The sequence below is a fragment of the Salvia miltiorrhiza genome, chromosome 3 (assembly GCF_028751815.1).
Source record: "Salvia miltiorrhiza cultivar Shanhuang (shh) chromosome 3, IMPLAD_Smil_shh, whole genome shotgun sequence".
Lineage (NCBI taxonomy): Eukaryota > Viridiplantae > Streptophyta > Magnoliopsida > Lamiales > Lamiaceae > Salvia > Salvia miltiorrhiza.
The window spans coordinates 47,076,453-47,103,959 of NC_080389.1; the positions used below are offsets into that span (position 1 = coordinate 47,076,453).

The 27,507-nt window shown below is 33.7% G+C and overlaps 3 protein-coding genes across 4 annotated transcripts; 1 reads left to right on the forward strand and 2 right to left on the reverse strand.

Moving 5' to 3' along the window:
• Nucleotides 1–2,446: 2,446 nt before the first annotated feature.
• On the reverse strand, nucleotides 2,447–3,878 carry LOC131018893 (uncharacterized). Its single transcript, XM_057947586.1, has 2 exons — nucleotides 3,084–3,878; nucleotides 2,447–3,001 (listed from the first exon to the last, which is right to left on the reverse strand). Exons 1-2 carry the CDS (start codon nucleotides 3,876–3,878, stop codon nucleotides 2,447–2,449), a joined length of 1,350 nt encoding a protein of 449 aa, XP_057803569.1.
• Nucleotides 3,879–12,878: 9,000 nt separating this feature from the next.
• LOC131018894 (uncharacterized) lies at nucleotides 12,879–13,643 on the forward strand. The gene has a single exon (XM_057947587.1). The coding sequence runs from the start codon at nucleotides 12,879–12,881 to the stop codon at nucleotides 13,641–13,643; it is 765 nt and encodes a 254-aa protein (XP_057803570.1).
• Nucleotides 13,644–20,631: 6,988 nt separating this feature from the next.
• LOC131016168 (uncharacterized) lies at nucleotides 20,632–25,832 on the reverse strand. Of its 2 annotated transcripts, none has more exons than XM_057944795.1 (13): nucleotides 25,549–25,832; nucleotides 24,284–24,458; nucleotides 24,125–24,187; nucleotides 23,904–24,009; nucleotides 23,645–23,749; nucleotides 23,488–23,564; nucleotides 23,260–23,389; nucleotides 22,678–22,750; nucleotides 22,320–22,511; nucleotides 21,818–21,938; nucleotides 21,287–21,511; nucleotides 21,062–21,101; nucleotides 20,632–20,980 (listed from the first exon to the last, which is right to left on the reverse strand). In XM_057944795.1, exons 1-13 carry the CDS (start codon nucleotides 25,623–25,625, stop codon nucleotides 20,970–20,972), a joined length of 1,395 nt encoding a protein of 464 aa, XP_057800778.1. In that variant the 5' UTR covers nucleotides 25,626–25,832; the 3' UTR covers nucleotides 20,632–20,969. The 2 variants fall into 2 exon arrangements, with proteins under 2 accessions (XP_057800778.1, XP_057800779.1); XM_057944796.1 differs by having other exon boundaries at nucleotides 23,904–24,003; nucleotides 25,549–25,735.
• Nucleotides 25,833–27,507: the final 1,675 nt, after the last annotated feature.

Sequence of the window (27,507 nt, forward strand, 5' to 3'; positions counted from 1 at the left end):
TATAAAAGAGTAGTTTTTTCCCTCCATTTCTTCCCTCTTTTTTATCTCTCTTCTCCCACCAATTATTTCACTATTCTTTTTATAAATATTTTAATTCTTTTCTAAACATTGTCACAGTTGATTCAAAAAGAATATGTAATATGCATTTTAAATTTAATATAGTATGAAAATCAAGAAAAATGAATTTAAAACGAATAAGTTGTGAAAAAAATTAAAAATTAATTTTCTCTCTTTATTAAAATTTTACAACTTTGTATTTATGTTTGTGTATGAAAATATTTATCTATTTATTATAACGTGTAATACTATATGATAATAATACGTAATGTTAATTTTTATTTTACATTTATTTAATAACTTTAATTATCATCACACTTTATACTAAGTTAAAAATTTATATTTTAAAATTCAAGGATTTATTAAGTAACTAACGCACATTGTTTTAGTTTATTTTATTTTTATAATGTATTTTTATATTTTAATTTTATTTAATATTTGTATTTATTTATTTAAATCTGTCGTTTAATTTTAATGTTCATCGTTCATCGTGCATCGCACGATTAATGGTCGTACTAGTTAATAATTAACAATCAGTATGCATGAATAGGTTTTCCACAAGAATTTTATGTCAAAATAAAAAAGAAATAAGGGTTATTTTATCAAAACATGAAATATAATACTCTATGTCCCATAAGAATGTGCATGATTATTGGTAGCACGAGTTTAAATGAATGTTAGGTGAGTGTATTGTTAGTGGTTGAATGAGCCCAATTTTATTAATGGAAGAAGGGATTCAAAATAAGAAAGTGCACACTTTCGTGAAACGTACCAAAATAGCAAAAGACGGAGTATATTTTATGGAACGGATGAATATACATATTCTCTCCGTCCCATAAAAATATACATAGTTTTTCTTTTTTGTCCGTCTCATAAAAACCTACATACCCCATTTATAGTAATAATTCTCCCACTAAACATCACAATCAATGTGAGACTCTTTTTCCACTCATACTATATTTTACTCCCTCCGTCCATGATTCAGTGCCCTGTTTGACCTTTAAAAAGCGTCCACAATTGAATGCCCTGTTTTGCTTTTTGTACCCTTTTACCCTCCCTCTTTATTTAAAATTGCTACCCTTTGCCATTCATTACCCCACCCCTTATTGTGAAGTTAGTTACTTAAATCATGATTAACACCTAATTACTCTCTCCCTATTTTAAGTATTATACCCTATTTTTTGGCCTCTCCATTCTCCCGAACCCTAGCGCTGCTTCCTCTCTCACTCTCCATTCTAAAAACCCTAGCGCCGCTTCCTCTCTCTCTCTCCCGATCTTGAGACTCTCGATTCATGAATCCACCTCCATCCAAATCTCCTCCATCTTCATCGATGGAGGGCATTTTTATGGATTCTCTGGATGGATTTGTGTTGCGGGAGACGTTTGTGCCAGAAACTGAATTTTCTCTTCCCGATCTCTCTGAATCGGTTGATTTCGTGCCCGAATCCGAAGCGGCGCCGTGGTTGCTGCCGGAATCCGTAGCGGTGCGCCTCCCTCTCTCTGGATCCGAGTCGATTGTGCCTGAAACTGAAACTGGGTCGGAGTCGTCGTTGCTCTCTGTCACCAGATCGGAGTCGTCGCCACCGGAATTCGAAGCGGCGCCATGGATGCTGCCGGGAACCGAGGCAGCCTCCCTCCCTCGCTCTGAATCGGAGCAGATTTTGCCTCCTTACGAAAGCGGACCATGGTTGCTACCGGAAACTGAGCCAGCGCCCCCCTCTCTCTCACCCACGCCGGAACCTCTCTCTGAACCGCCGAAATACGATTCCGATGGTTTCCATCTCTCTGAACAAATTAGAAGAGAGAAGGAAAAGGCCAAGCGAATTGCAGCCCTCCGAGAATCTTTCAGACGCGATCGGGAAGAGGCACAACGAATCGCCAAAATCAGAGAGTCTTTCAGACGTGATCGGGAAGAGGCTGAGCGATTAAGGTGATTTCGTTCTGTGATTGTTGTTTTCTTTGGTGGGGATTGGCTGGTGATGCCTTATTATTCTATGTTGTTGTGCTTTGGTGGGGATTAGCTGGTGATGCCTTGTTATTCTATGTGATTGCTGTTGAATGGGTGTTTGTTGTATTGGTGTTGTCTTTGTGTATCTAAGGTGCCAATTTGTGTATCTCTGGTGCCAATTGGCTGGTGATGCCTTCTTATATGTGTATCTATGTGTATCTATGAGTAAGCTGACCCTGTGATAACTTTATAGTCTGAGGGTTATTTGTATTCAGCCATCAATTCACTCTTGGAGGTTGAATATAAACAAAATTATGCAGTCAATGATGCTAAAGAAATGGCAGAGACTAATATGCTTACAAAAAATGATTTACATTACAAACACATCAAAAGATTGTTCATTGTGTTTGTATGTGTAAACCCTGCCCTAATCTATACAGCCTACTCAGTAATGTCAACCTGCTCCAGCCCTTCTATGACTGCTCCAAGGTTGTAAATTTCTCCCTCTGCACTTGCATCCAACTCCAGAAACTGTAGTGTTTCCCTTACAAGTGTTTCTTCAACTTGAATGCAATCTGGTAACAACCCCAGTCTTGAGAGTCTTTCTTTGTTCATGTGTGGAATTTTGTAGTCATTCCCACCCCTTGCCTTGATGATTTCATGGTAACAACTTTGCAAAGTAATGAACACATGGTTTAGCTTCTCTGGTGGGTATTCATCATATGCATCTTTAACATTCTTGAGTAACTCATCCACATTCCCTGCTGGTTTTTGATCTTTCAATGTCTGTATTGCTCTGAAAAACCCTAGGTCATTGACATTTTTATCCGGCGAATTAGCAGACTGGCATACTAGTTGGAATTTAAAACCATCAGTATTTGCAACCGCTAAAAAGTCTGGATCATTGGGTTTTATGTGGGGTTTTGCATTGTCTTGTTGGATATATATGTGCTTGTTTGCTCCCACTGGCCACTTAGCTTTAAAGTTTGGGATCATCTGCCAACATAAAGGGCTAAATGATGAAACTGTAACAGTTTCTGATAGCATACAGTAATAAAAAGAAAAAGTAACAGCTGACCTCTTTCATCACTTCCTTAGTAACAGCTGTGATTGGCTTCACTTCCATGGTACCTTTCATTCTATTTTTTGAATTCCGTTGTGCTGCTTCCATGGTTGTGAAAGGAAATATGCCAAACTTTCCATCAAAGATGCATCTGCCATCTAGGCTAAATATTGGTCGGGCAACGGCACACATAAACATAATCTTTTCAATGTACCTCTTTGATTTGCATGTACGATATGGTTCCCCTTCATCCGGCAGGAGGTAATACCTATCATTGGTTTTGGTACGGTAAAACCACTTCTCATCGATGTGAATGGTGTTGTACATTGTTTGAAACTTTATAAAACCATCTTCACTTATTGAACTAAGCTGATTTAGGCTCCACTTCAGTCTTGACAGCCTATTCTGTGGGGTAAGAAAGGGTTTTATTGCATTTGTGTGTGGTTTAAGCTTTTTCTCCTTCACCCACTTGTGAATCAAAGATTTAGACACACCTAAGTTTGTAGACATGACTCTCATTGATGACCTTTGAAGCACAGAAAGATTCTTGATTTTTTCAACATCTACAAGCATCTTGTTTTTGTATGAACTACCTTTTCTAATGGATTTTACTTGTACACGTACACCACAAGCTCTTTGCTTTGACACTTGGCTCCAAATCCTCCAAATTGTTTTCAAATCGACTTTGAAGAGGGTTGCTGCCTCTTTTTTGGCACCAAATTCGAGCTTCCCTCCAAGGCTATGCTCAAGAAGCCACTGTGCTAACTTATTTCTTTCATCATCCTCGATTCTAGCTCTATGTATGACCATTTTTTTTGGTCTGACCCTGTGATGACTTTATAGTCTGAGGGTTTTTTGTTTTGCAAGAATTGAATGCTGCTTCAATTTGTGGGTGCATTTATAGGCTGCCCCACTTAGTGCACTATACCTTTTTCCCTCCAAATTTGGAGGGAGCATTTTCGGATCCAACTATGGCACCAACACTGTACTGTCAGCTTTTTGGGAATAAAATTCATTTTGCCTCCATTTTTTGTACTCTAGCTTTTATTGTGAAGTTGTGTATGCTTTTTCCATTAATTGAAATAAGGCAACAAACTGAAAAATGAAATTTAATAAACTGAAAATTTTAAACTGAAAAAAATGAAATTTAATAATTTGAAAAATGAAATTTAATAAACTGAAAATTTTAAATTAAAAAAATAAACCCAAATGGTGCTAAAAATAATTTCATAAATTAAAAACACTCTTTTAACACAAAATTAGTAAAAGTCATCTAATCTCTTATTCACTACCCTTATACTTTATCCACATCACATTTTTCAGCTTTTCTTAAGCTCCGTGCCCACACCCAAATGGGGCACTGAATCATGGACGGAGGGAGTACAAGATTTCTTAAAATATGTGTTGTCCCATATTATGCATATTTTCATGGAACGGAGAGAGTATATTATATAGGAGGTGAGAGCAAAGGCGTATGAAGTAAAGATTGTTGGAGGGAGTGGTATTTTCTACATTTCAAGTTTAAAATTAGAAGAAAAAAAAATTATCATGCGGTTTAAATTGATGGGAGGAAGTTCTAGTACCGCACATCGCATGAATTAAAGTTGGTTTTCATCGATTTCCTAAAAAAAGAACGAAGATTGGCTAAAATAAAAACACTTCTTAAAATATAAAATAAGATCATTTTCGGTCCTTAGATCATCAAGATCTACGGTTGATTCATCACCTTGTTGAATGAATTCATGGTCCTGAGTTCGAATGTCATAGATAGCAAAAAAAAAGATTTTTCGAAATTCATACATTTACACGGCGAATTCATACGAGTTCTACATAAAATTCATACATATATTTTAACTAGTTCGTATTTTATTTGTTAAGAAGTGTTTATACCCTAGCCATCCCCTATATATATATATAGGTGGGCGCTCAATGGAGAACACTAAATATTCAAAGAATAGAGAACAAATCTCAGCCGTTGATCTTATCTAATTCAACGGTCAGCATTCATTCACGCCATGTTCAACAGATTTTTTTGTTGAACATGGGGATCGAACCCCAGAACCCCCAAAAATTAAGTACAATTTGATGAACGTTCAATAAAAAGATTGATATGTTCAATATAATTTGATGAACGTGGGCATGTTCGTGTTCTTCATTGAACGCTATATATATATATATATATATATATATATATATATATATATATAGGGTTAATATAAAAACTCCTCTTAAGATGAAAACTAGGAACCAATTTAAAGCCATTGATTTAAATAAAATAGAGGGCTGGGATTAAACTACAGATGCACAATTTCGATTGCATAGATGCACGGTTTCAATTGCATAGATGCACAATTTCGATTTGCTTGAGTATTTTGCATTGTTGGTTTCAATTGCATAAATTGCATATTTTTTAAGTGCACAGTAAAATATAATAGATGCACAGTTTCTTTTGTTGACTAAATCCTAACCATTAGATCTAATATTTAAAAGGTCAAGATTAGATTCCTAGTTCTCATTTTAACAAAGGTTTTTATTAGAACCTCTTCCTATATATATATATATATATATATATAGGGTTGCACTCAATAAAGAAAAGCCCCTTAGACAAAGAAAGAAGAAGAGATCTTGGCCATTTCTTGAATCAAATCTGACGGGTATCATCTCACCATTATATTCAATTTGATATATGCAATGAAGGCGGAAATGTAAGATTTATAATGGCAAAGGATAGGATTGTAAACTTCATTATATCGTAATTTAGGAAAGTTCATCGAATCCCTGATTTTACTCGATTCCCTTGAAGATCAATAAGGATGTCGATCCCTGCGGATTATTCACACTACCAGTTCATCGGCTATTGGCTTACCAAATTTTTATCACCCTCCGATTGTTGTCCACGGTTATCACGATGAATAACCCAAAACTGCAAACTACAGGTTCGACGAAATTGCTTTAATTGATTGCTGGTGTGCTTCTGTAAATTTAACGAACATATGAACTCATTTTCTTGAACATATGCTGTTGAACGTATGAACTCATTATGAACTCATACTTCTGTAAATAATTATAAGTTGTTGAACATATAAACTCATTCTCTTGAACTTTTTATGTAAATTTAATGAACATATGCAACATTACGTTAAATGAAACGAAGCCCTTAATTTGGACCTATTTTATTGAACATTTCAACGCATTTGCTTGAACTTCTTTGGGAATTTTTCGTATATACTACCAATCACAACTGGTCGAACAAAATACGTTGAGCATTACACGAATGATGTTCAACATTGATCAATAAGTTGAACATATGACTCATGTTGAAATGAATCCATTGAACATGCCACAAGTTCGTTGAACTCACACATGATAACGTATTGAACATATGCATACGTTTTGGAGTTACTGGACCACAATACTAAGAAAAACATCCAAAAGTTCTTGAAGTAAACCATGGAATTTTATATCCACCTAAATAATAATATCCAAGCGAAGCATGCCAATACAATGAAAAAAGTGAAAAGTCGTTGTTGTTTTATAAGTTTGTGATTCCTCAACCTGAGTGCTCTATTTTCCTCTTCGACGCAAGCTATTGTTCGTTGAATTTTTCTTCGCATAACCACAGATATTCTGGAAAAGAATTCGGAAACGCCAATTTGTGAGGAGAGATAAAATATCTAACTGAATCTTTATTCCTATAAACTAATATTAGATATAAATGATTACCCCTGATTATGGAAAAAACGTCTAACACTCCAATGACATTTACTAGTTTGACCTTTACTTAGTTATATACGGCCGACTTTCCATATTGAAACTAGACCACACGATTAATTGTATTGGATGGCCAAGATTTTTTATTTTTTCTTCATCACATATAAGGCTTCTTCATTGAACTTTATCCTATATATATATATATATATATATATATATATATATATGGTGTGGTTCTAGAGAGAACTACATTATTTGTGAGAACGTGAGAACCATCAAATCTAATGCATTCACTGTAAAAATTAATGCATTCGCTGTTAAAATTAATGCACTTAAAAGAATAAAAAAAATTGCTCCCTTCAGGATTCGAACCCAGGATCTGCATTCATCCAACAAGATGATACATCCACCGTAGATCTTAATAATCGAATGGCTGAAAATGGTTCTCCGTTCTTTTTTTATTTATGGTTCTTTCTTGAACCTCTCCATATATATATATATATATATATATATATATATATATATATATATATAGGGAAAGGCTAAAATAAGAACGCTTCTTAAAATATAAATTAGGAACCATTTTCAGCCCTTAGATCATCAAGATCTACGGTTGATTCATCACCTTGTTGGATAAATTCATGGTCCTGAGTTCGAATCCCAAAGGTAGCAAAAAATTATTTTTCGCAATTCGTACCTTTATACAGTTTATTCATGCATGTTATACATAAAATTCATGCATTTTTGCTGGTTCGCAATTCTTAAAATAAGAGTGGTTTATTGAATAACCGCTCCCTATATATATATATATATAATATACACTAAACCCTAATCCACAATTGAGGGCTGAAATTTATTATATTATATAAAATATATATACTTTAGTATTTATTTATGCTTTTTGTTGACAATTTAGGACAGAAATTGAATTATTAAAAAAAATAGGATCGATCAGTTTTTTCTAATTCGATTTCGGTTGGTTTGGTCTACATTTTTCTCCTTTCGATTCAGTTTTGATTTGCTTAAATTCGGGTCGGTTGGTTTGATTTTTGAACCGATGTACACCCCTAACTCTAATCATTCAATTAAGTGATTATTTATCATCTCAAAATATTGTCAGTCTCATTCATCAAATCAAACGTCACCTAATTGTACAATATCAATTGCGGAATTAAGAATTAACGTATGAATTGTGATTTCATTCACTAGTTAATTGGTAAATACTTCCTTTGGTTGGAAAGACCGAGTCTTGGGAGCACTGTCACGCTTGGAATATTGGGCTTCCGTCTATTGACGTGCATCACACTTGTTTATTTCATTTATAATCTTCTTCTTTTTAGCAGAATTTTATTCTAGACAAGAAATGATTATTTTACAGTTCAATAGTGTCCAAATAATAATGGGTCGTTTCTAAACGAAGTTGGACGTCTACCTTTCTCTCTCACTCACTTAAATCTATTACCAAATTTCCAAGCTCGTGATTGGAATTAAGTTAAGTTCGTGGCAGTTCCACTTGCATGGATGAAATTCAGAAATGTATTTTGCATGTGAATTATACTAAAATTTAGAAACCAAATTTTAATTTAGGCAGAAACTAATTCGTTATTAAATCAACTTGAATCCAAAAGAACAATATTCCATTCCATAAGCCACCACCACACCACACAATGGCATTATCTTATAAGAAATAATTAATTTTATCCTATAATTTCCGTGTGTATGTGTGAGTGTGAGTGTGAGTGAGTATTGGTATGAATCAGTCACCAATTAATTCACGATTGGAATTGTGTTGAGAGGGAGTTTTCGAGTTTTTGTCTGATTGATTCATAGTCAATATATTAATAAACGTGTACATAGGGGTCAATAGCAATAGCATGTACCATCACTGCGATTATATTCGCTGTCGACTGTCGTTGTTAATAAACATGTAGTCTGCATATAAACGTTTAGAAAATGAGGCATTCTTGTGTGCTCCATGACACTAACACTTGCATTAAATGATATTAACACTATTTTAAAATGACACTAACAATATTTTGTTTTACAAATGACACTATTGCATTAAATGACACTAACACTAACACTATCTTGAAATGACACTAACACTATATTGTTTTACAAATGACACTAACACTAACACTATCTTGAAATGACACTAATACTATTTTGTTTTACAAATGACACTATCATGTTATATAAATAACACTGTCGCGAAATGACACTAACACTATAACATGATAATGTCATTTGTAAAACAAAATAGTGTTAGCGTCATTTCAAGATAGTGTTATTTAATGCAAGTGTTAGTGTTATGGAGCACGGTGCTCCATGGAGCACACAAGAATTTCCGTTAGAAAATAAGTTCTATAAAAATTCATTTTGTTTTACGGTATTGAAAATTTGATGTTGTGAATGCTCGAAATTTTTGTTTCCTTAATTTTGATTTGGAGATTTTTTTTTACTATCCTTTGTTACACATTTGGAAATAGTGACGGATTGGAATGAAAATATACTATTCATTGCCAAAACGAGAGCAATTTGTCTTAAAAATACTTGCAATTTGTCTTAAGAAATTTGGTGACCATTGATCTTCTCCACCACCTTTTTCTTTTCTTTGAATAGCGTTTTGTTGGGAACTCCATGGAATATCATGTCTTGTTTTGATGATACCAAAATCCTTAGGTTTAATTTGTAATAGACTAGAACTGTTTTGAACTCAAGTGTTAGAGTTCGTTTCTAGTTTAGGTTGCGGTTATGAAGACTGAAGAACGAATGACTGAAGACTGAAGTTACCAACTGAAATATCAGTTGAAGAATCAGTTCGGAACTGATTACTTAATGCGTGCTCCGTGGACTCAGCGGACTGATACTAAAGTCAAGTATCAGTTAAACATTCTTCCACGGACTGAACTTCCAACGTTCAAAGGAAGCCATGTGCTCACATAGTACAGCCGCATTAAATGCAGAGATCTCAGGATCATCCCTCTCTGCAGAGGTCATTCTTATTTGGTGGCTACTTTATCAGAGACGTCATGTTCATCAAGATAGTCGTTCCCACCAAACAAGGAACCTCGAAGATTGAAGCCTCAGCCCAAATTCAAAAAGCTCTCCAACGAAAGAAATCTTGAAGACGTTCTCCGCCAACGGATCTATTCAGGATCTCTCCTATAAGTAGCGCTCGAGGATCAACTTCAATCTTCACCGATTCAACAACATAAGCTGAAGCTCTGCCAAAATTGTTACTCAACCCAAAAGCTTAAACTCCCCAAAGCTTGAATCGAAGAAGAGAATTCCAAAGCCAAAATCAGTCACTGCTGATTACACACATTCTCTTAGACCTTAGGCATATATCTGCTTACCCAGAAGCCCAGGTCAAAACTTGCTCCAAAGAACTTGTTCTTTGAAGTCTAGTTGGCAAGTTTTTCAAACCTCCTTTCGAGAGAAAGAAATCGAGTGCTTAAGTGGAAAAGGAGTTCAGGAAGCTACTCTGACTCCGTGAGATCCTAGTGCAAGGTCGTGCTAGGAGTGAGAAATCCGACACGAGTGAAGTGTGGGTCTGAAGAGTGGACTCTTCAGTGAAACGATTGTGTGCACCCGGCAAGCACACGGTTCGGTTTGCAGTGCACCAGTTAAGCACTTGCGGAGTGGATTGTTGGTCTGATCAACCGACCGTGGATGTAGGAAAGCGTTTTCTGAACCACGTAAAAGCCTTTGTGTTATTTACAGCTTTCAGTCTTTACATACTTATATCTTTGCTCTTACTCTTGATAAACTGAATACTGAATAACTGCAAAGCGAAACCTAAGACTAACAACGTGCTCAACCGAGGCTATTACGAAACAAAGTTATTTCCGCTGCGTGTATCAGTCTGACTGATCTATCCTCTGATAGTCAGGAAAACTTATATCATCTCTATTTTAGCAAACTCGACTGAAGCCCTTACGTGCATCAGTTAAATTCTAGCAACTTAACTGATAACTCCTTACTGAAGAGTTTTCAATATCAGTCGTCAATCCTGTTTGGTCAAAACTGTTTTTAGTCAACAGGTGTCATAGTTTGCGTGTAAAGTTTCGTTTTGATCTCTATCTTGAGATCCCTCTGTTTTTAGAGGAAAGAAAAGAAAAATAGTCCATAGGTGTATTCTCCCCCCCCCATACACCTATTCGAGACCCTCCGGACCTAACATGTTTATATATGACTATATATATGAGGGTACCATGCCTTAATTTTAATTTCACCTGAATGTTATCTGTATATAATTGGTATTTTATTTTTTCCTTTTTTGACTGGAAAGGGGAGCAGTGGGATTAAATCCTAAATCTAATTGTTTATAGATTAAAGTCTGCACCGCTTGAATGCTCTATTGGGGACAATCGATAATTTTCTTCAATAACATTAGTTAGTGATGTTTAATGTAATTTTCTTTTTCTTTTTCTGGCAAAGAAGAAAACTGATATTCATGAAAAGATGTTTAATGTAATTATTATCCGTCACCAATTTTGAATGATCTACGCAAATTAACGACACTCTTTCAACAATAAAACCTCAAGTTAACTGCATGTATAAGTACAATGGTAGAATGATTAATAAATAAAAATTTAATTTCAAATCCACAGTCACACAACCTTTAAAATTATTTGTTAATAATAATAATAATTATTGAAGTGTCCCACATTGGATTGGAGATAGTGGCATGAGCCACTTTATATGGTGAGGCAACCCTCTCCCTTATAAGGCCTTTTAAGGGAGGAATGAGCCCAATATCCATTTCTAACATGGTATCAGAGCCAACCCAATCCAATGATGCCCCCCCCCCCCCAATATCGTTGTCAACAGATGGCGTTTGGGATTGTCCACGCTGCGCGTGCGGGGGGTGTATTGAAGTGTCCCACATTGGATTGGAGATAGTGGCATGAGCCACTTTATATGGTGAGGCAACCCTCTCCCTTATAAGGCATTTTAAGGGAGGAATGAGCCCAATATCCATTTCTAACAATAATATAGTTATTATTATTATTATTATTATTATTATTATTATTATTATTATTATTATTATTATTATTATTATTATTATTATTATTATCATCATCATCATCATCATCTCACCTTTCTTTAACTCTTAATTAGACTCAACTTTTTATTTAGCTGAACTTTATTTGACTTTTATTTTTTTATTACTACCATTTGGGTGTCTACAATTATTATCTTATACTACTATTCTATCTTTGAAACATATGCTGCAGATTTGGTGGGACGAATTTAATAAATATTAGGTGAATGTGCTTGAATGGTACGTATCCTATTTTATTGTGAATAGTAGTGTCAAACATATATAGAAAATAAATATTTTTTAGAGACATCTCATAATGATAAAATTGCGCATATTTTTCGGAGACGAAAGAAGTATATAATAGAGAAATAACATTTCATAGTCTCTTGATCTAGTCATCCACTGGTCATATGTATTATTGACTGATAGCTGTCAAATCGTTGACTTTTATGACTGATAATTGTCAAATCGGTCAAATTTGTAAGACTTTCACAAAAAATCAAGCAAACTCATCAAATCAAATGGTATTTAAAGAATAGGACATAGAATGCTTATGTTTATAAAAGATGACATTTTTCACATATATTTTAAGGAAGATGTCATTTTAAATTTTCGCTCTATAAATAATACTACATAGTCTTTCACCATGTCACTTAAATTTATATATATATATATATATATATATATATAGATCATTTAAGTACTTCATCCTTTTTCATGTCAAAATTTAATCAAATGGGTTCTGAATATATATATAGATCATTTAAGTACTTCATCCTTTTTCATGTCAAAATTTAATCAAATGGGTTCTGAACCATATACTGTCCCTTAAAATAATTAAAAAAATGAACATTGTTGTCTAAGGTCTCAGATTGTCAGACCCTACACCAAAATTTGTGATTAGTGGTGATTTAATTGTGTTATTAGTGACATTTATTTTTACCAAGAATGGACTAAGCCAAGTCGGAAGAGACGGCTCTAAAAAAAATACAAATCAAATGAGGTGAGCGGAAGAAAGTATATTTAATTTTTATTTGTATTGAATATGAATGAAGATCAAACCGCTGAGATTTGTTTTTCCGAGGCTGTTTCATCTGTGTGATAACAAAGAGGTGTCAGTTGATGAGTCCGGATTGTGGGTTGATGGGAATTGGGAGTGGGTGTTCAACTGGAGAAGGGAACTGTTAAAGAGGGAGAAGGGGAGTGTTGAAGCGCTAACAGGTTTCCTTTCTCATCACATTCCATGTGCAGGAAAAACAGATGGATGGACGTGGAAGGCATCTAAGGAGGGGGTCTACACAACAAAATCAGCGTATTCAGTCATGGCGGCAACTAAGAATGTCGTACCAGCTGCACAAGACGTCAATGAGACGCTTGCAGCAGTATGGGAAACACCAGCACCGTTTAAGGTGAGAGTGACTGCTTGGAGATGTTTAAGAAATAGGCTGGCAACGTGTGACAATTTAATTAAGAGAAATGTGGCGATTTCCACTGAGGAATCAGCTTGCAACGGCTGTGTTTCCGGAGTCGAGACGGTGGATCATCTTTTCCTGTTGTGCCCTAAAGTTGAACAGGTTTGGGATGGTATTCAGAAGTGGCTTGGTTTTTCTACGGTGAGACCCCATAACATTACACACCATTTTACTTCTTTCACACACCTGGGAAGACGCAAGAGGAGTGAGAAGTTTCTTAAGACAGTTTGGACGTGTACCATCTGGCTACTTTGGAAGCGAAGAAACGAAAGCAGGTTTGATGGAAAGGGGTGGGAGGTTCAAATGTTGATACAGGAAATCAAAGGAAGACTTTGGAGCTAGAATGAAATCTTTAAATTGATTGAACTGAACTCGAGCTTTGCCGCTTGGTGCTCAAGCTCTTTTTCGCTTTCATCTTGTATTACTCTTTAGGTACTTCTGGTACCATTGGTTTCGATCTATAAAGCCTTTTTTCTTGACCAAAAAGATCAAACTCCAAAAGCCATATAGATAATTTAATCTTAATAGCAAATAAAATTTTCAGATATTTTATTCGTAAATGAGGCTTTTATTTGAATATAAATATTTTTTTCTTAAAAATAAATAAGACCTTTCTTAATAGCAAATAAGACTTTTTATTTGTAAATGAGACTTTTACTTGATTGTAAGTAATATTTTTCATAAGATCAAATAATACTTTTGTTAAAAACAAATACAAAGACTTTTCTTAGTAACAAATACTCCCTCCGTCCCAAACGAAATGTCATGTTTCTTTTGGACACAGTTATTAAGGAGCAAGTTAAATTAGAGTATAAGTGGTGTTGTGTAAAGTTAAAAATTTAGTGGGTCCTACAATAAAGCACTTAATTAGACACTTTAATATCCCTTATTTTTTCCCAAAAAGGAAACAAGACATTTCGTTTGGGACAACCCAAAAAGGAAAACAGGACATTTCGTTTGGAACAATCCAAAAAGGAAAACAGGACATTTCGTTTGGGACGGAAGGAGTAATATTTTAAGACTTTTTATTTGTAAATGAGAATTTTGTTGGAATGTGTAGTGGGCAAAATTCGTCAATTTGGCTCAAGCCCAATTAATCTTCCAAGTTGGACCAATGAGCTAAACAGCCCGGTCAATCCAGCCCGACAAACTTTGAACCAACTTGGATCAGTAACGGGGCTGACCCAATTACTTAAGAAAACTTGTTTGCCCAGCCTGATAAGTCAAGTTATACTTATCTCGAGATCAACCTAGACCGACCCAGGATGACTACCCCATTTCAAGTCCAACTTGTCTCAACAGTCCGGTTGAATAATTCGCACTTAGCCCAAACCCATCAAGTTAGTTCGCCAACCTAGCATGACCCTAAAAAGTCCAATTGGTCCAACAGATTGGTCCATCTAGCCCGGAAAACTATAGACCGACTTGAGTCCACAACCAAGCTGGATATATCGCATGCGGCCCAATGGTTATTGTCAACCTAGAATGACAAAGTTACAAGGCCCAGCCGTCAAACCCTAAAAAAAACATCTCACAGCCATCAAACCCTAGAACACGTCTCCCACCAAGCTGACGCGGTCAGACGAGTAAATATTTGTGATCCCGTCCAAATCGCAACAACCTGAGAAATAAGGGCCTTGACGAGGCTAGACTGTAGAAACCCTAGCGGTTAGATGTCCATTATATAAACAACCCGACTAGGTCATCAAAAAGACACGAAAAATCTTACTTGCTCTCTACTCTTTGAATTCTCTCTACTCCACCGCCACGCTAATTGCTCTTCCAAGCCGGAAATAGCCAACTTGGCCTATCTCCGCCTCCCATATTCCATTATCACAACACACCATCACCGTTTTCACCCTCCGACGCCGCCTACAGCCTGGAATAACCGCGCATTCCAGCTTGTCTTTCTCTCTTATTTCATCATGTTCTTTATTTCACTTCGTTATTTCGTTACTGACTTGAGCGTCGAAGGCTCTACGGTCGACACCTCCTCCCGGTGCTCAACCTATGGCTCTTACGTGTTCTTGTGTTGACATGTTGCTAGTGCCCGATCGATCCGGACGTACAGACGTCATCCTCAATTGTAGATTTTAGCCTCTACAGAATGTCAATAATATTTTTCATAAAATAAAATAAGACTTTTCTTAAAAGTAAATAATTTTTAAAAATTTTAAATAAAACTTTTACTTAAATTTAAATAACATTTTTCATTATTTATTTACTTAAATTTAAATAATATTTTTCATAAAATTATATAAGACTTTTCTTGAATATGGAATTAGACTTTTCAAATATTGAAATAAATCTTTATATAATAATGTTTATAATAAGTGTTGATAAAGAATTTTTTGGTACAATGGATAAGACTCTAACCTCTTCTTCAATAAGAGGTCTAGGAATCAATCTCAACTTCAGTATATTTTTTTACTATTGATAAGGGTCACTTAACCGTCTAAGCCCAATATTACGAGAGTTCTTACTGGGAATGGCATATTTTCTTAGATAAAACAAACATTAAAAAAAAATTAGACTATTACTTTAGTCATAACAGAATCGAAGGGTTAACAACGTTAATTTTATATAAAAAATAATTAATAAAAAATAATTAATAAATAGCTGGTGCACACGTTTCGGTGCACTTCAAATTCTCATATAATTTACCCATATTTGTGCTTAAAAGATCCGAATAATCGAAAGAAAATTCTTTCACGCTGAATATATGTGTAAATCAAACCTCATTGGCCCACGGCTGCCTAGAATTGATTCGAATTTATCCATTTATCTTTCTTATGCTTTTCCACATTTTTTGTTTATATACCTTGACAGTAATAATTGAAAATTAATACAATAAATTTAATATTTATTTAATTTCACTGTCCACAAAAAATATGATGTCATTTAGAAGGCACGAGTCGATTGAAAGATGTATATAAAATTTAAAATAAACTCATCAAAATAGATTTGTTAGGCAATTGTTAAACTATGAGAAAATCATATATAGTAAAAGAATTGTGATTTCATGAACTGTAGACACAGTTTTAATTCAACAATTCATTTGTCTATTTATAGAGCTACATCTCATCTACAATTACATGCTTTGTGCATGTGAATATTAATTTACATGGAAGGTTCTAGTATTGAGATCTAACAGAAAGCTGATAGCTCGGCATAATTACTAACTCTAATTGTTTCATAACTAATTGTAATTCTACTACTAAGTGCATAATTTGTGAGATAAATTTTTTATAAATATTGAGTGTGAATAGAAGTGTTCATAATTTGATTTAAATCGTAGACCAAATCAAACCAAACCGCATTTGTGCGGTTTAGTTTGATTTACGGTTTGAAAAATATGATTTGATTTATATTTTTGAAATAATATAATTTACGGTTTAGGTTTTAATTTTTAAAAATATGGATCAAACCAAACTGTAAACCGTAATATATTTAAATTTATTATTATTATTATTATTATTATTATTATTATTATTATTATTATTATTATTATTATTATTATTATTATTATTATTATTATTATTATTATTAATTTAGTACTTGCACACTTATGTAGTTACTTTCTCTAAGTTAAAAAACAAAGATACAAGGAATGGTGTAGATAACTAGGTATTACTCATTATATGCTAGTATTAATTATTGTTATATTTGTTTTCATACAATATTCATGTTGGATTATTGGTTTTGTCACATAAATTGAAGATGTGAAGTTTATACAACTTCTTGATTTTTTGCAAATGGTGCTAGTTTACCTTTTAAAGACACATATATAGAGTCATTTCATTTATTTCTTAGAATAGTTCTTAATGTATTTCGACTTTATTATTATTATTATTATTATTATTATTATTATTATTATTATTATTATTATTATTATTATTATTATTATTATTATTATTTTCAATGATATTTTATTTTTATTATTTTGAATACCTTAGATGTTCGATCTTTTTATTACTTTTAAATAGGAAAATAAAAAATATAAACAAACCGTAAATCAGACCGCACCACATCGCATTAATACAGTTTGATTTGGTTTGGTTTTGATACTGATATAGTTTGATTTGGTTTCAAAAAATTATCAAATTGTATTTTACGATTTGGTTTGATTTTAGTGTCAAACCGCACCAAACCAAACCACGAACACCCCTAAGTGTGAATAGAGGTAAAATATATAAGTAAGGGTATGCATGCTAAAATGAAATGCTGCACTTATCGTTGACGGATAATTAAAATAGCAAACAAATCACACTTTTTGTGTATGAATAGAATAATTGTTTTAAATTGGATAAATTTCATCTTATATTGTTCAAATTAATTCTACTTTTGAGATTTACAATTTTAAGAATTTAGGCATTTGTGTGGAAGATAATATAAAGTCAAATTCAAGCTATATAAAAATAAAATATTAGTGTTGAAAAAAATGGCTTAACACTAATTTGGAGTGATGGTAACTATGTTGCATAGGTACGAAGGTGCGGATGCGTGGGCGATACGATACGAGTACGGGGATACGGGTTTTTAAAAATTATAGAGTGCGATTCAGCAAGGATACATCTAATTATTAAAATTTTATGATATATAATGCTTATAAAATATATACAATTTAAATTTTCTTAAATTAATTATATGTAATTTACATTTTATTTTACCCAAAAGTTAAACATTTTCAATTATATAAGTTAATTGAGCAACAACATAACGATTCAAATATTATTAGTCCAATATATAAGTCATAACTGAAAATAAAATTATCAAAATAACCTTGTGTAGGTCTTTCGTGCACGAGATACATGAATTTCGCCTATGGAATTTGCGAATCCGGTTTATTTTTATAAATTGTTTTAAAAGATACGCCACGTGGCGAATCGGGTGCGAATCCGACGAGAATCCGAGAGAATCGCACCCTAAAAGAATCTGATTCGCCGTACATGCTAATTTTTAAAGAATCTGTGCATCATAGGATAGTAATTGGGAAGGGCATGCATGCCAACAATAGTAAGTTACTCTCTTCGTCCCACTTATTTGGACACTTTTAATTTTGGCACAAAAATTAATAATAAAGGATTAAGAGTGTAAAGTAGATGAATACCACTTGTTTAATGTATGTAAAAAAATGTAGGGATCACATACTATTTTTGAAAAGTGTCAATGTGTCGACCATTATAAATGAGATAAATTGAAGAAAAAAAAACGTGTCAAAATAAGTGAGACGGAAAGTGTGTCAAGATAAGTGGGACGGAGGGAATATAACATTAAAGGCTTATTTGTACATAAAATACACGAGGGGGCTGACTTGATCATTTGAGGAAACATTGAGGGTGTATTACACCCTTCCTTTCCAAAAATCATTGGAACGATAAAATATCGTAGTAATGACGTGTTTAAATATCAATGGAGAATCACATGTATAATTTTCTTAAATCTCAATGGCATGACATGGATCCATAGTAACCTCACTTAGATTTGTACATTTCGGCACAAAGTACATTCAAAGCTCGTTTGTTATGGGTGATTAGGATGTATAACATATACCTATAACATTTTAATATTTTATTTGGTAATAAATAATACGAAACACACGATTCTTTTTAAATTAAAAGCCCAAAAAACTTATACTGATTTAAGAACTTTTGTATACCGTCTACGAAAGTGATACACGTAATATAAATCTTAATTATAATTAACTTTATATAATTTTTATACATCGTACTAAATAACATATTATATTTTACAGATATTTTTATGCATCCTCCAACATGAAATTAAGATGACGTATAGTAAAAGACATCTCAATCAAATATATCACATCTTATCTATATAGTGTACGACATGAGCCCTTAGGATACTTATGAAAGACGATGTAGTACATTCCAAAAATTAATCAAAGCGACCCTTTGGTTTAGAATACTTTATCTTAACTAAAGTGTTGTTATTGCACAATAAATGTGTAAATAATAATGCGTCACGCGTTTAAATCTATCTGAATAATGAAGGCGCTTTTGGCTTAATTAGTGGGTAGTGATATTATTCGAGTATTTATTTCGGTGATGTAATAAGCAAAGTCTAAAAAGCCGCTGTGATTTGAATTTTGGATTCCTCCGTGGCATCCATTACCGTAAGAAGTAGGATTCTTATCTTCGAATTAAACCCTAGCATGTGTTTTTCCTCTTTTTTTTTTCAAGAGTATGTATTTTTTTTTTGTTATAAATTTATAATGGGTCCGGGAATCTGCGTATTAGTCGTGAAAATTTTTGTATGTTGTTAATTATAAAAAAAAACAATATAATATTAACTGAATTTGTAAGTTTGATGTGACTTTTAAAATATGACAACTACAAATGTTTTTAATTTTTCGGCAATAAGATAACATCGACATTGTGTTGGTGGTACATATTTGAAGAAGAGTTTATTTATGAACAAATAGAGGTATTGGACTTGCAAATAATTAAAATGGCAATATGCAATTGCAATACTTTAAAATCACAAGGTTCAACATTGTGTTATTTCTGCCAATCAGGCTTAATTTAAGTGCAAATGTAAGGCACTCAAAAATTCATTTTTGTGTGGGTAGTGGTCATGTTCCCGCCTATGTGCGATTATTTATTTTTCTATCTTTAAGTAGGTAGTGGTTCCATCTACGTGCGATTATCTTACCACCTTTACGTGGTGTAAAGATCCCGCTTGCAGAACATAGTTTCAATACGTACTCTAAAATACTAGTAATTCTTTGATTTTGTCAGTGTAAGCACTTGTATATTTTTTAAAAAATACAAGATATATTCCAAAAAATCATAAAGTCGAGCATAAATATCGTTTCGTATGTTATTCATTTAAAAAAAAATTAGTGGAACGCCCACGCAACCAGACATATCTAATCGAAAGTTGAACTATACATCAAACATACCAATAAATAATAAAATTGAGTTTGCATTTCGATTCATCATTCCATACGGAAATTGTGCGGATTGAAACTTTTTATTAAGAAGTTATAATAATTTAATGGTGATAACATTTGACGGAAACTCGATCACATCCCAATATCCCAATTTTCTGTAAGTAACATTCACACTAAAAACTGTTCAATGTAAATTGAATGACGATGTTATCAAGTTTCACTGTCACAATATATATATGGACACGAATGGAATATACACTTATTCGCCTTTATAATCATACAAAATCCTATGTTGTAGAATGAAAGGTTAAGTTACACAAATTATACAATCTTTAATCGAGTGTGTAATTATAACAAGACTTGATACATCATAATTATGCTACTTTTAATAAAAACAAAAACAAACAGACCTAATTTTCCCAGCAATAAAACTACGTTTCATAATTAAATCAATGTTGTTTAGCAGTACACATTGGAAGTACACATTGGACTGGCTTTGATCGTATATGCAAATGTGAATATCCTTAGTATACAAACGAGAAATATAAACATTAATGTACGATGATAGCAAAAAGGAACCTCCATGTATGCTTTTCTTGATTCATCACTCGTGAATTGTGTTGATGCACCCTAAGCTTTCCGATCCTTCCCCATGTGGAGCCACATAGACGAGATCCTCTATTCCAAGAGATATGGTTTTGGAATAGAGATCTCATATCGGTGCCACTCAGCCCACCAACAGAGTTAAAGACTCAAACCATATCTGTATGTATGTTGCAAAATCATCACAAGACACAATGCAACTTCCTATATAAGAAGATAGACGTTTAGACGAATCACTTACTTGCACTGCTTTGTAGAAGATATGAAGCTTTACTGCGGACCTGCATAGTTGGAGAAATAACTTAAATGTAATTATGTTGTTCTAATTTTTCAGATGAAGATAGATTTGGAAAACAATGATAGAAGTTGCTGTATAAAGATTTGACACCAGTTACAAGCATATGACTGATAGGGGTCGACCTATTTCAAATCAAGAGTGAGAAAGGGAGATGCATTTGTTGCTTACGTTTGAAGCATAAGACCTCAAATCGGTGATGGTGATACCAGAAGAGCAATTACGGAGACAAGTGCCCCATAACTCGTGTATTACTGCTTTATCTTTTGACGCGGTGTCAAAGAATATCCAGTTCTCTGCCAGACTCAAGCATATATACATTTGGAAGAGATCACAGTTCTTGTCTTTAACATTTACAGCAGTTAGCGATCTTAGGATCTTCATTGCGTTACTTACCTACAGATAAGGAACACCATCTTGAAGTCATTCACTTAAAGCATACGCACAAGTAACAACAATCTACATTCCTCTTCAACAAATCATGAAGTATAAAAGCACACACAACCAAGCTTTGTCATGAATACTCAAAGGTTTGCCCATGACTAGTTCTGTTACTTTGATAGCCAGTCTGCAACCCGGACTTTTATTCGTATAAAATAGAGTAGCTATCCAGCATATAATATAGTGGAACAGAAGCAATAAGTGATTCTTGAAGTTCAATTCCAGAGACTAGAATTACCACAAAAGATCAAGGGGAACTACCTTCTTTTTTAAAATTGTTGCAAGAAATTGTAGCGCCACTGCACTTCGAAGCTGCTTACTTCTCCCACTGACTCCCGCAATACTCTCCACCACTCTCAAACAATTTATATTGCAAGGCAATCTTCAACAAGAACATCACATTCAAGCAAGATATCCTCCATATATATCAAACTTAGGAGAGCATGGATATGAAAAATGATAACTCCAAAAAAGACTGTAAACAGGAATTCCTGACAGTCAGATACCAGACACACTCCTACGTCAATAATTACTGTTCCTGCTGTCTTTTGAGATGCCCCGATATAAATGCGAATAGTGAAAAGAAATAACACTTGCTTTATGACACTTCAGGAATCAAGAATCATCTAAACACCACATTATAAATTCCAACACTAATGTTTTTAAAGTGGCTTATCATATATGTATTGGCATGTTTAAAAGACTCAAGAGAAGTCTAACTAGAACTTAATCATGAATAAAAGTTGGAGTAGAAGATAATAACCTGGAGGCCAAAGATTCAGCTACTTTCTCACAGCAATTGGGCCATTCCTCATCTTTGAAGGAATTTACTACTAAGTGCAAGCTCTCATGCAATATAACAGCTAGTCCTACAAGTTGTCGATCTAGAAAGAGAGAGATGATTATAACCAGCAAGTCTTCTGCTTCTTGAGTTGGGACAATTATATCTGCATCCCTGCAAATACATGTGTGCTTGTAGTAAATATGACATGAAGATCTAATGACTGAGGTGCATTGTTTGCATAATCTTTCAAGAGTGGGGAATGTAAGCAGACATCAAAAGGACTAAAACTAACTCAAGAAAGCACAAAATCTCGTGTAGCAATATCATATATACATACCTTAATTGGCAACAGAAACCAACAAACTTTATCCAACATCGAATGTTTTGTGGTGGTCCTGCTGTAATGGAATCTATGAAAAGATTGGAAAGAGAGGTCAACAGCTGGAATTTATTCACTCATAGTCCATCTACTGATACAGATTCTCAAATATCATGCACATAAATAACTACCACCGGAAAACCATCTTCAAGTATGAGTAGCAAAAGGAAAAGAAAAGCAAGTATTATGACAAAAATTCTAAATTTGAATATCCCCTCATAAATATTAATTATGCATGGAACATTGAAATACAGCTAGGCCCCAAACCATTAATTGCATGGTTAGCCAAATTTCATGGGTATCATACGCCTGTTGAGCAAAACAGTTACTTATTTCTAAGGAATGTGATTGTTTGAAAAATCTGTCCTGTTTAATTTGAGTTATATTTGTTTTGTCATAGGCCCAACAAGCAGTCAGAAAAATTCACGTATGTGAAAAATCAATGTCCATAGGCTATGCAGTCAAAATGACAGGTTAGGTCCTACAAGATCATAATTGAATGCATAAAATTTTGGACTTTAAATACATTGAAATGCTTACCAGAAGAATCCATCTCAATGTCTGATGAAGACTTAGGAGATGAATCAAAAAGAAAGCCATAAGTTTGGAGAGCTCTCTTCAGATCTGAATACCTAGGTAACCAGTCAATCTTGAAGCTAGAAGTATCAGCCTGCTTAACATGATAAAAGGTAAACAAACATAAAGATTAGAACCTGAAAAGAGATTATATATGATGTAAATGCATGTGTGGAAAAAAGAAAGATGAACCTTATCTCTAATTGAGAGTATAGCGGACCAGAAGTCACAGGCAGCTTGCATCAACCACATCTTTGATGAATATAACACTGGAAAATCATGATGAAAGAGCATAAGAAAAATTTATAAAGACATTTTGGTATATTATTTAAAATGACATGACACTCACTTAAGTTAAATGTCCATGTTGCAATAGATTTCTCAACACAGCCAGAGGTACGCACAAGGTGCAGTAACCACCCATCTGCCAACAATCCTTCAAGGAAATCTTCACCTACAATAGATTAACGGGTAGATAACTGAGTTTAAAGGTTCAATTCAAAAGAAAACTTCATTGCATATTTATGAAATTCAGGATTCTACTGAGAACACTGCAAAATCAGAAGTCTGATACTGCCCAAATCATGAAAACATAAGTGGCAAAAAACCTTTCTCAATGTTTAATTCCAGCAGTGGATTGATCTTCTGCTTCGTGAATGACTGCATGAAAGCAGAACTCTTCAGTTCTGGATGTTCTTGCTGAGGCAACTTCTCCTTCAAGTTAGACAAATAAAATAAGTAATACTATTAAAAGACTTGTTCAAATTACTCATTAGGCAAATTAATATCAAGGAGTAGCAGATATGGACCAGAAATGTTGAAATAGTACCTGATCTCCAAAAACCTGTATGCCCCAGAAGGGCATTTGTTCATCACCATTTATTCGATTTATCTACATTAAAATTTTCTGTTAGAAGTAGAAAAGGATAGGTAATTACTCTGCAGAAAAAAAAGTAAAAGCAAACAGAATAAAGAGAATAAAGCATGCCTCTTGCTCGCACTTGTCAACACATTCTGATAGTAGCGCCTCTTCAGCATCCTCATCATCGTCATCTGCATCAAAAATCTTTCGGCCCTTCTTTTGTTTGATTTTTTTCTCATCAAGCCTCTTTTGCTCTTTCTGGATATCATTCAAGAGATCATCCAACCCAATAAGTTTCTTCCTACAATATAAGATGACAGAATTACATTACCAGAAAACTTCTATGCATGCATGAATGTAACATGAAACAGCAACTAGAAATCTTTCTGAAAACCACCCTCTTTCAGAAAAATAGAGTAAATAACAATTGTATTTATAGACTACAGTCTGCCTCCAAATAATTATTGCACAATGCACATACACATATGACTTATCATGTTAAACCCTTTCATCTGCATCTCATGATGACATGAAAGGATAAAAATTGCAAGATAAGAATAAAATTAATCTCATAGGGTTGGTGAAGTAATGATTGCATGTTTGGTTTGCATTATTTGGCCCGTGATGGATAACTTGACCCGCATTCTAATCACCCAACTGAGTGATTATTTATCACCTCAAATTTGGGTGGATTATTTAATCAGTCTCCAATCCTATCAAACTTATTTATCTCATCCACCAAACCAAACGCCCCATTAGAAAAATATAATAACCTGTTCCATGTAACTGAGGATAATATACTATTCATTCTGATCCCAAAATAGGAGTATACAAGAATACTCGTGCAATTGTGTAAAGCTTGATATTAACAATAAAAGCAAACCTTTTATTCAGTTCAGTATAACGTGATTCAAGAAAAGTTCGTGATCATCAACTACTTATATAGGGAGTAAATGGAAAGTGGAAACTAGTGAGAAATAATACTGTCGATTGAGGAGATTCAAAAACTAGATAGCGGAACTAAGAAATGCCTAGTCCTACTAAATTTTTTATCATAATCGGGATCAACAAAATGCCAAAAGAAGCATTCTCTCCCCTTTTTCCCTTTCTTTTAATGTCTATCTCCATGCAAACAAACGTAACTGATACAACCTAATTTTACAATTGAAACACGGCAATCAAAGTTGACACTACGATTTTGCAATTCAAGGACTTTATCAACACTTAACACTCTTACTTATCAGTAATTTATTGGGTAAACATACACATTGATCGACGACATAGTGGAAGAAGACTACCACAATCAAGCAAGCAGGAGAGGAGGGGAGTATAAACTGTTCGTAGTTAGTCAGATAAAATGAGGAACGCGAGAAACGGGAAAAGGGTTTTACTTTTTCTTCGGTGGAGGAGGGGAAAACTGAATGGGCTCTTCAAACTCAAAGTCGAGCGGATCACAAGCGTCCGCCATTTGTTTCTTCTCCCTGGCACAGACACGGATACGAACGATGTTTCTCTCTCTCTCTCTCTCTCTAAAGCGCAGTTGGAATTGGCGCCGGCGAGTGATGGCTTGAAAATTGTGAGCGCCAATATTAGAACTAGAAGAAGGGGGAAACTGGCTTTTGGGCCGGGCGGGCTTTAACCCTTTTATTTGCTATGGGTTGCAAACCCCAAATCCAGCCCACTATGAAAGCTCCAACCTACAGAACAAATTAGATAAATGGGCCCTGAAATTTTTATACACTTATTTTACATTGATTGCAATTTGTGGTTTACAAATAAAATTGTTACGGTAGAATTCCTTTAAATTAATAAGTATTCCCTTCGTCCTACTATTATTGTCCATCTTACCATTTTAGGTTATTCCATTATTATTGTCTCATTTTTATAAAAAAATTAAGTAATACTTCCTCCGTCCCACGAATCTTGACACGTTTTTTTTTTTTGGCCGTCCCACGAATCTTGACATGTTTCCATTTTGGATAATAATTATTATTTTTTCTCTCCTACTTTATCACTTTTATTACATTCTCTCCTATTTTATCACTTTTATTACCTTCTCTCTCCTACTTTATCACTTTTATATTTTATTAACTACACATTTAAAACACTAATCTACAACTCCTTAATTCTCGTGCCGAATCCAAACGTGTCAAGATTCGTGGGACGGAGGGAGTAATTAACTCTTCAAAAGTTATGGGTCCTACTACTTTACACTTACTTCTTAATTCTTGTGCCCAAAAGTTATGGGACAAAAAAATAGTGGACTGGATGAAGTAATAGTTTTGGGATTATAAAATCTATATCAATATTTATATTATATTAAAAAAAGGAATATCTAATTTAAAATCCATTTAAAGGGCAACAATTTTGTGAATTAAGGAGAATCAATGTCATATGCAAAATTTGAAATCAATACGGTAAAATCAAATTAATATTCCATTAGCTCCTCAATTAATCATCATTAAATTTTAAATTTCTTTATTTATTTTTTTCTCCTGTTGTAGATGGAGCACATTTTTTCATTCATTTAATTATGTTTTGAATAAAATATGTAATATACATCTTGAATGAAATATCATAAAAGGACTATTAATTTTAGAGAGTGTGTTAATTTATCGAAATAATAATTCACTTCACTACTGAACTCTCCTATTTTATAATTCTTTCTAGAAGGACATGTGTAGTTCAGTCCATACTGCGCTCAACAATTTCATGTATGTGTTTACTACAAATAAAATTATACGGTGATTATTGCACTTATGGCTCGTTTAGTACGTGATATGAGATAAAATGTGATACATGTGACTGTAATGTTTTTTACTATACGTCATATTAATATCATTTTTGGAAAAATGTATAAAAATACCTGTAAGTATAGTAATACTTTGTTTGATATGAAGTATTAAGATTATATAAAATTAATAATAGTTATAATTAAGATCTGTATTACGTTTACTACCTTAATAGGTGGTATACAGAATCTCTTAAATCAGCATAATATTTTTGAACTTTTAATTTTTAAAAGAAGAGATAAACAAAATTTCACATTTCAAATCCTTCCTTTCTTTTCCCTCATTTCCTACAAAATGGAATTTGACCTTTACACATTTCTCCTTTTCACTACAAAGGAGATATAATATTATAATTTTGTTTATCCCTCATTTTTCCATGATAAATTTACAACTAAAGATAACGCACCTTTATCAAACAAAATATTAGAATGTTATAAACATATTATACACCATAATCACTTGTATCAATCGAGCCCCTAATATATATAATTGGCATTGGGTGTGTTATGTTATCTACAAAACCAACATAACATGGTTTGAGAGCGAAATCACATGTCA